Below are 9,262 nucleotides of genomic sequence, written 5' to 3'. Positions count from 1 at the left end.
TGCATAAAGTCTCAAAGTTTGAGTCCAAGTCCGAGTCGGTGTCGAGTTGTCAGACCGTTTGCAAATTTAATTTACAACCACAAGCACAACTACATACCAACAACAATAACAATAACAACAACAACAACAACAACAACAACAACAACAACAACAAGAACAACCATCATCTGAGCAACAAAAGGCAAACTTTGCACTTTGTTAAAGTCAGACGAAAAATTGTATTTAGCTTTTTGCATTAAACTTTTTTGCCACTTTTCGGCACCTTACAAGGGAATATAAACTCGAAACATGGCCAAGACATAGCAGGGGTCTTCATTTACCCTTTTTTGTTGAAATTAGCTGTTAAATGAGTGAGTGAATAGGGGGAATAGTTGGGGCAGATGTTTCTGCTCATCTAGTTGGCCAAATTATGTTTATATGCAAAAATAGCCAACAATTTCTCCTACACTTTGAAATTTAAATTAATAAGGCAACAGAGTGCAAATGGAAGGAGCTTTCTCCTTCTCTCTGCTTTCAACTCCTTTTCAAATCCTCCTTGGTGCTGTCAAGGACCAAGCCAAAATCATCTTGTCTTGAGTGCAGCCAGTAAATTGCACTTTAATTGCACTTTAGTCCGAAAACCTAAAACTCTTTTGCATCGTATATGCGCACTGTGGCAAGTTTTTGAGTCTTTTGTTCTGAAATGGAGGGAAAACAGCGTGTAATTGGGCCAGAATCAGCGGGGGAGTTAAGAAGATAGTTGTCTGAATGGATATTGGGGGAGGGCTAGGCCAGACAGGAAATTGGGTAATCATCATAAATAAGTGATTAAAAATAATTAAAATCATTTTTGTGTCACAAAGGTTGCCCTGCCCGGAAAAGGATGTCAAAATGAAAATTTTCATTGAAGAAGGAGAATTTCAATTGTCTCACAAGTAAAGAAGCAGAAGTAAAGTATTTTGAACAGAAGTTCAAAATTAAAGAAAAAACTTGTTGGAAAAACTAATTAACTTTTTAGTTTTTTTTTTTTCATTTCTTTGGGCTTGCCTCGATTTAAATAACCATACTTTTAATTATTTTTTAAATAACTAAAAACTATTGCTAGGTTTTTTTTTTTTTTTTTTTTTTAGAAATTCAGCACCTTTGAATCAGGATTTTGCAACGAGATACAAATGCACAATTGGATTCTTATTGGCATAAACAAATTTTTAAAATCAAATAATGTAAAAACTTCTTATCGCCCTGGGCTGTCCACTTAAAACCAGCATGACCAACATGAAGTGAATATTTCACTTGAATACTTTACCTTCCTATTTCTGGTTGTAGGTTTAGGTTTTTAAGCCAAGAATCATACATTTCGAACGCCTTACATGTACTTTGATATCCCATTCAAAGAATTGAACCTTTTCTCAATCTTGAGTTTGTTTCCAATTAAGCAAAATCAAGTTTTTAACTTAACGCGTTTTTAAATATTATGGTAGAAGCTGTTTTTATTATGCCTTCTACGTATCCGACCGGGAAATCCTTGGGATCACGCCACCTCAAGAAATGACAGTACTTTGAATAATTTTTTATTGATTTAATTACTTATTGATTTATTAATCAGAGCCACCCTGAAAATATATTCTAGACCCGCCTATGGTAAATAGTATATTTGTATACATAAATATAAAATTATTTAGTTTAAAATTGATGTACGTGCATACATATGTATGTACATGAAGTTGTAAAATATTCTCTGCATGTGGTGAATGGGAAATATACTTTTATTGTACATACAAAACGTAATGCCTAATACAGATTTAATGCACGAATCTCCTCAGCTAAGATGTATGTGGTCTAGTTCCAGTTTCTTTTCCATAGCATCCACTAGATTGCCGTTGTGTTTGAGGCCCGTCAACCATTTGACATAATCATCGGGTATGCCCGTCTCTTGGGCCCCCCTTGACCAAAACCTTGAGATATGTGTGTGAGGGCTGACGATCATGAGGTATTTCAATCTTAGTTGCGTTGGGATTGGCATGCAATATGGTCTTGGGTTGATTTGTTAGATGATAGGCACGACACGTGATGCTTTTAATGTCAGCGTTGCCATTGTTGCTTATTAAAAGAACGGGCACACTAATAGGTGTGTACACACCTTCGGGCACACTCTCTTGGCTGCAAAACGATTGGTAGTAACTCTTGTTAATTCAAACCGCTGGGACACTTACTCATCCAAATCTTTAAGATTACACATGTCTATCTCCCAAATGGCACCATACACACGGTCACCTGGTGTCGGTACAATTGTCGCTGGAGCGCCTAACCAATTCTTTGATCCAGTATGAAAATCAAGGCGGTAATTCTGTGTGAAAAATAAAATTACATTTTTTTACACATTTGAATCATGGAGATAAGAATGAGATATTGTTACCTCCAATTTGCCTGCTCCAATTCGTTTGGCGGTTGGATTTTGTATATGAATGCGACGCGCAAGCATATTACTGCCAAATCCGAAATAGTAAAACTTACTTGCCATGCTATTTAGTTGTATTTGGGTTTAGTGTTGCTATAATTACATGTAAACAGTTTTATGACATGTGATTAGATAGCAACTGCTTTTTTTATCGATTGTTTATATTTTAATCGATTCCTTAGGTAGGTAGGCAACTCTGAAGCAGCATTGGTTTTTTTCGCTTTCATCCGCACATGTGAAAGGTTTATAATTTTCGTAAAATTAGTAAAATGTCGCAGGAAAAACAGGTTTGGGACTTGCCGTTTGATAATCTTTGTATCATATTTGACGAAATGGATAATTTGGGCGATGAATTGCGTTTTGCAAGAATTCATAGCAAACTGTTTGAAGTTTTCGCCTATAAGAAACGACGTGACCTAGAGCGGCTGAACGTGGATCAGTATGGACTTCAAGATGCACTAGCCATAATAAAAGTGGCAGGTCATTCAGCAATCCAATCCATTACCTGCACCAGCGCCGCAATGTCGGTGCTTAAGTACGCTAAAGAATATTGCCAAAATCTTGAGAAATTGCATTTCCACATTAAAGCAGGCGACGATATTTCAATGATGGCAAAATGTGTTAGCCAAATAACAACACTCAAAACACTGGAAATTAGATCTGACGTGACCTTTATCAAAACGGATACCGTTACTCTAAGTGGTACATTAGTTGGGTCACTCAAGGAATTGCCACACCTGATCGATTTAAAATTAGCCAATTTTCCGGATCAAGAAGGTAAGCGTTTGTCGCTTTACATAAAAAAAATTTTTATTTATTAATTTTTTTGTTTTTTTTTTATAGTTGTGCATATTAAGGACCTTCCACAACTTGAAAAACTGTATTTGAATAACATTCAATTCAATACATTAAGTATGCAGCAGTGCTTGCAGGAAGCTTTTTCCACTCTTAAAAAGCTAAAATCTCTGAAAGTAATAGACGGTTACTTAATAGGAGCTGATTTTACTGAAATAGCTCTCATCGAGGCTTCTCGGCTGCCTCCTGACCCAAAGTTGGACATTCGACGTTTAGGACCAGCAATGGACCAGTTGACGGAACTGCAGCAATTATCAATACATGATGTATATATTAACAATGATAGTCTTTTGCAAGTGCTCCGGGAATGCAAGGTTCTTACATGCCTCAAGCTATGTCAAACACTTCAAATTAATAATCAATTTGTCGTTGAGTTATTGAAACTTTTAAGTTTCAATCAGTTTTTTAGTGCACAAAATCCATTTTATCTACTTGCGGAAAAAACTGGAATAACCGAAGACATTTTAATGGAGGTTGGTATCAAATGATAATAATTTGAGATGATAATTTTGAAATTAATTTTTTTTTATTTATTTCAGTTGACTGAAAATGAAGATATTCGTTTAATGAATATAACTGTTCGTAATAAATAAATTTCATTACGGATTGCAGACCAATTTAATTCTTTGGAATATTTTTTGGAATAAAATTCCTTGATTATACTAAAACAAAAAAGATAAAATTAGTTCTCAAAACATTTAATTAAGACATATGTAGTTTATTGACTAAGTGCTTAAAACGGCAATGTGTACACTCTTGCACTTTTACGATTTACGATTTGTTTAAAATTTTGTACAATTTTAATCACACTAGCAATGAGCTTAAGCAAACTCCTGACCAACTTCTGTACGAATTTAGCAAAATTTTGCTGCCCTTCGCCTGGACCTGGCATCATTCGTCTCATACTTGGAAAGAATTTTTTCTACTAGAGCCTTTCATCAGTAATTGCCAGGTTTTTTAGGTAATCTTTACCGGTTATGCACAATACATGTCAAAGGCCACCAAAACATGGAGATAACCCTCATCGATCATTCCATTCATTTATGAAGTTAAAAGAATCCAGCTTTGTTGGAAATGTTGCGCCTCACATTAAGAAAAAACTTGCACGAAAAAGGAATGAAAAAGGGCTGGTTCATCAGATACGACTAAAATAATGATGATGTGGAAATGCTTTTCGTCGGATCATTGGAGGAAACAGATGGAATAATCTTATTTTGGAGGCTCACTTGTCAAGCTCACTCATAGTACGCATCAGAACCCGACAAATATTCATGGGCTCTGGTGGACAAAAATGCTTTCAATTGCCCCTGACAGGAATGATGCCAGGCCCAGGCAAAGGGCAGTAACATTTAACATGAATTTTTGCTGAATTTGGTGGAGAGTATGCTAAGCTCATTCCTAGTGTGACAAAAATTCCAAACGAGCAAATGTGCAACAAGCAAAATTGTTTCGTTGGTTTTTATACATAGTTTTTGTTAATATTTATTTATTTATTTTGTTCAGTGTTGACAATTGTAAAACGAAGAAAGAATCGGCAAAAGGTTGGTGTTGGTAAAAGCAATTTGTTTTTTTTTTTGATTATAGGGTTGCCAGTGTTTTGTTTTTTTGGCGCGTAGTTTGAACTGTATTTCTTTTGGCACTTAAGTTTGAACCGTGTTATGTTAAACGTGAATGGACATATGTAAACCAAATTATATTTGGTTTTATGAAATCGACTAGCTTAAGCAAAAATTTAATTATTAATTGTATCTGTCTGTCTCAAGATTAAGCGATGTTTTCATTATGAAATTATCCTTAAATCAGAAGCCAAAAATGAAAAGCTTAGCAAATACAGGAACCTTTGATTCGTGCACTGGCTAAGGGTCAGGGTCAGTGGCGACATTTCTACTATGCGGCAAATAGCTGAACCCAATGTAAATCCAGAAGGCGGTGTGAATACTTTACGTATAACTCGCCAGTTAGAGCTAAAGTGGTTAGAAAAAAGACCAACCGCAACTCATTATAAGATATATTTTTAGTTAATTGCTTTATATACATGTTCTATAGGTGGGGATTGTCTTTAAATTCAAGATCTGTGGCCTTTTATCCGCCAAAAACTGTAAATGATAAGCCCGTGTCATCTTTAATTAGTTATATTTAGAAAAGCTTTCCGCGTTATAAATCAAATCAGCTGTTTATTGTTGTTTGTTTGGCAAAGATTTAGTTTATCCATTGTGTTACCTTTGTTCCTTTGTTTTTAACGATTGTGTTTATTAAACCTGTTCTTTAATTTAAAATGACAGTGTTTAGCACAAAGAAATTTTCTAGTTTTCACTCACAGTTCATCCAACCGCCATGCACAACGTTCACAACACAATTGACTTTGACAATGAGAAGCGAAACATTATGTTTTTATTCGACCATTAAATACCCAGTACTTAATTCTAGATTAAAAACCTAGAAACTAGTGACATTAGGTCAACAAAAATGCTGTACTATCGTATAATTTGGTATGTTATCTTAGTCAAATTCAATAATGTCAATGCCGTAAAATATTTTTTCTTAGTGCCAATAGGCCTTCAGCAATAAGAGGTATATGAAAGCTCTTTATCAGCTGATAGCCTAATGACAGAGCAAAAGCTTTGCCTCTTATCAAAATGTGAATATTTCGGAGTTCTTTCCAATTCGGACTGGTCAAAAAGCATTTTAAAATCATTGATAAATATACTGGCTTTATATTTTAATCATGCATCCAAATGTTTAACCTACATAATTCAGATAAGAATAGTTCATTTAAATTGTTCGGAATCGTATCGGAATGTTTTTATACCCTTGCAAAAAGGGTATATTAATTTTGGTCAGAAGTGTGCAACGCATAGAACGAAGCATCTCCGACCATACAAAGTATATATATTCTTGATCAGCACGACGAGACGAGTTCAACTAGCCATGTCCGTCCGTCCGTCCGTCTGGATCAACGCAAACTCCTCCTAGACCGTAAGAGCTACAGAGTTGAAATTTTGCACGTAGGCTTGTATTTACTGCAGGCGTTGTATATCTCGGATTCAGCCGGATCGGACCACTATATCATATAGCTCCCATACAAACCCCAAAGTCACGAACAGTGACTTTTCTCAATAACTTCGTTATTTTCTATGCTATTATCGTGAAACTTAATATTAGAGAGTTTACTATGCCTATAAGCGACTATGCCAAATTTGATCAAGATCGGGTGACTATATCATATAGCTCCCATACAAACGGCCAAGTCACGAACAGTGACTTTCTCAATAACTTCGTTATTTTCTATGCTATTATCGTGAAACTTAATATTAGAGAGTTTACTACGCCTATAAGCGACTATGCCAAATTTGATCAAGATCAGGTGACTATATCATATAGCTCCCATAGGAACGATTGGTCGAAAACAGTGACTTTTGTAAATAACTTCGTTACTTTTAACGCGATTGCTTTTAAATTAAACATTTCTTAATTTAATATATATGTTAATGACTGTGCCGAATTTGATAAAGATCGGGTGACTATATCATATAGCTCCCATAGGAACGATCGCTGGAAAACAGTGACTTTGATCAATATCTTCCTTATTTCCTGTGATGGTAGGCCTTTCTTTCTCAAGCTTAAGCCTTTTTAGATAAAACGTTCTTCCACATTGATGGCTAATAAGTAAGGATAGAGTTACCAAAAAAGTTGCAAGGGTATACAAACTTTGACGCGGTCGAAGTTAGCCCCGGCCCTCTGGTTTTTTATTTCGAATTTCGAGGAACTTAGTCCTCTTTATAGAAAATTAAAGAATTTCATTTTTGTTGCGATTTAAAATAATTTAGTTAAATCAATTCATCACAATTCGACATCTCGCAATTGCAGCAGCTCCTGCAAATCACTGTCCACTTGTCCATTGTGCTTAATGGAACGCAATCTCTGGATGTATGATTGGGGAATAGAACTTTCAATGGCTCCCTTAACAAGACATTTGAGATAGGTTTCTGAGGGTTGTCTCGATTCGGGCACCCGATCTGCTGGTAATTCATATAAATTAGTTTCCGGCTGATTGGTTAGCATATAGGCACGAGCGGCGGTTAAATTCGTTTTGCCTTCTTGGCCTATCAATTGCACTTGAACAGTAACTGGCACATACAAGCCCAAATGGACGCCCTCCTGACTGAAAGAAATCGAAACTGTTTCAGACTGTGTCATGGTAAGTTCATTGGCACTTACTTATCTATATCGGCAAGATTGCTTAGATCAATATCCCAGAGAGTTCCCCATAAAGAATCCTTCGGTGTTGGCACTATGGTGGCAATTGCTCCATGCCAGCGAATGTTCTGAGGTCCTGCGAAATCCAATCGGTAATCCTTGAGTAGAGCTGCTCCAATTCTAACGGCAGTTGGATTCTGTATATGTATACGCTGTTTCAACATATTGCTACCGAATCCAAAATAATAGAATTTATTGCCATGGATTTCGGGCAGTTCTTGGCTGTTATTTGAAGATTTTTGTTTCTGTGAATTATGGGCACTGGTTGACGCCGCAGCCATAAGGCAAAGACAAATTATTATAATTTTTGACAATTCCATTTTCGGTGGCAAGTTCTTGACTTTTCGAACAACAACTGTGAACTAAAGAATATAAATATCATTTATTGCATTTTGCAGTTGCAAAACTATTCAATTAATTTGCCTTTTCAGCAGGTCTGAGCGGGTCAAACAACTAAAGGCGCAGTCATCTATTCAATTTCGTCTTCCACATTCAACCTCCCACCTACCCACTCCTATTCCTCGATTCAGTTGTCTCTGCCTTTGCATATGTATGTACATACATATGTACATAAATGATTATCATTGCTTTTGGTTCTCAGTAGAATGGGATATATACATAGTTATGAATGCACATATATACGTGTTTGATTTTGATATCTTTGTGTTGGATTCCGCGCAGACATGAGCACACAATGGACGGCATTAGCAGCATAAATGATCACAAAGAGAGAGGGAAAGAGAGCGACAAAGATAAAGGGAGAACTAAATGTTTATTCATACATACACAACTATGGGTATTTGTGAATAACTCATGCTCATGTCGTATATCTAGCATATCAAGCATTGTTGCGAAAAATTTGAATATGCCCATTGAGTACACACTCATCATGTTCCTCAACCTGGCACCTAGTTTTGATTTTCATTTTTTAGTTTAGTTTTCTAGTCAACACACACACATATACACACGCACATACAAACACACACTCCTAGAGACAAGGACACATCATCCCGCCATATGATAAATGGATTTTCCGCCTCTACGAACTTTGGTTCTCACATTCAAGTTTACTTGGCGGCTGCTGCCTGCCAGCCTTCCTTTACTTTACTTCACTTCACGCTCGTTATGCGCATAAAAAGTTTTTTATATGTGTACATATATTTTTTTCCATATATTATGTTTAGCTTTCGTTCATTTCTTTTCTTTCCACTTGTTTGATCACATTGTCAATGAAATTGAATGTGATAGATAATAGCAATTTATAAAATTGACTTTTTAAACCCAAAAATGCGACTATTCAGAATGCTAACAAGACAAAGCTCTCTGATTTCGATTCTTCCAATGCGAAATACTATCTTTGAGCTTAAGTTCAAGATTTTGTATAATTAAGTCAATTAGAGTACATATCCACTCACCTCGCCGTTCTAATCTTAACTGTCAGCTCGATCGTTCGGTTTCGCGTCTATTAATGCATTTTGTTATTCTTTCTTTTGTTTTGAATGCCAAGCGTACAAATACTAAAGCTCCAAAGCTTTCAAAGAATAAGTTGATTTAGCTTTTTGAAGATTATTTCAAATTATATACAAATACTTAAAATATTTCCTCTATACTTACAGTTATTCTCGTTCATAAATAGAGATAGAAATTTTTTTAAAAGTAACTTAGTTTATATATACTTAGTTATTATTTAATGGCAGAAACTCTTGTATTAAA

General features: G+C 35.6%; 2 protein-coding genes across 4 annotated transcripts; both read right to left on the bottom strand.

Moving 5' to 3' along the window:
• Window positions 1–1,724: 1,724 nt before the first annotated feature.
• LOC137579160 (gamma-glutamylcyclotransferase) lies at window positions 1,725–5,641 on the bottom strand. Its single transcript, XM_068292864.1, is given in 5 exon segments — window positions 1,725–1,921; window positions 1,923–2,139; window positions 2,193–2,326; window positions 2,396–2,530; window positions 5,513–5,641. Coding segments are annotated over 4 exon segments (579 nt in total). The 5' UTR covers window positions 2,501–2,530; window positions 5,513–5,641; the 3' UTR covers window positions 1,725–1,798.
• Window positions 5,642–7,000: 1,359 nt separating this feature from the next.
• Window positions 7,001–9,027, bottom strand: LOC137579610 (gamma-glutamylcyclotransferase). 3 transcript variants are annotated; one of them, XM_068293391.1, is made up of 3 exons: window positions 8,965–9,027; window positions 7,511–7,911; window positions 7,001–7,454 (listed from the first exon to the last, which is right to left on the bottom strand). In XM_068293391.1, the coding sequence occupies exons 2-3, from the start codon at window positions 7,867–7,869 to the stop codon at window positions 7,133–7,135; spliced, it is 681 nt and encodes a 226-aa protein (XP_068149492.1). In that variant the 5' UTR covers window positions 7,870–7,911; window positions 8,965–9,027; the 3' UTR covers window positions 7,001–7,132. The 3 variants fall into 3 exon arrangements, with proteins under 3 accessions (XP_068149492.1, XP_068149498.1, XP_068149493.1); XM_068293397.1 differs by having other exon boundaries at window positions 7,511–7,904; window positions 8,965–8,994; XM_068293392.1 differs by lacking the exon at window positions 8,965–9,027 and adding an exon at window positions 8,609–8,641.
• Between the last annotated feature and the right edge of the window lie 235 nt (window positions 9,028–9,262).

Source organism: Drosophila tropicalis, unplaced genomic scaffold (genome assembly GCF_018151085.1).
Source record: "Drosophila tropicalis isolate 14030-0801.00 unplaced genomic scaffold, ASM1815108v1 contig_1190, whole genome shotgun sequence".
Lineage (NCBI taxonomy): Eukaryota > Metazoa > Arthropoda > Insecta > Diptera > Drosophilidae > Drosophila > Drosophila tropicalis.
The sequence above is the reverse complement of the archived record's forward strand: the minus strand, read 5'-3'. Positions and strand labels throughout refer to the sequence as shown.

Excerpts from the sequence above, each read along its gene's own strand:
- LOC137579610 (XM_068293391.1), bottom strand. The coding sequence starts at position 7,869 with ATGGAATTGTCAAAAATTATAATAATTTGTCTTTGCCTTATGGCTGCG. Across the intron at positions 7,455-7,510 it reads AATCTTGCCGATATAGATAA|TCAGGAGGGCGTCCATTTGG; the intron begins GTAAGTGCCAAT and ends GATTTCTTTCAG.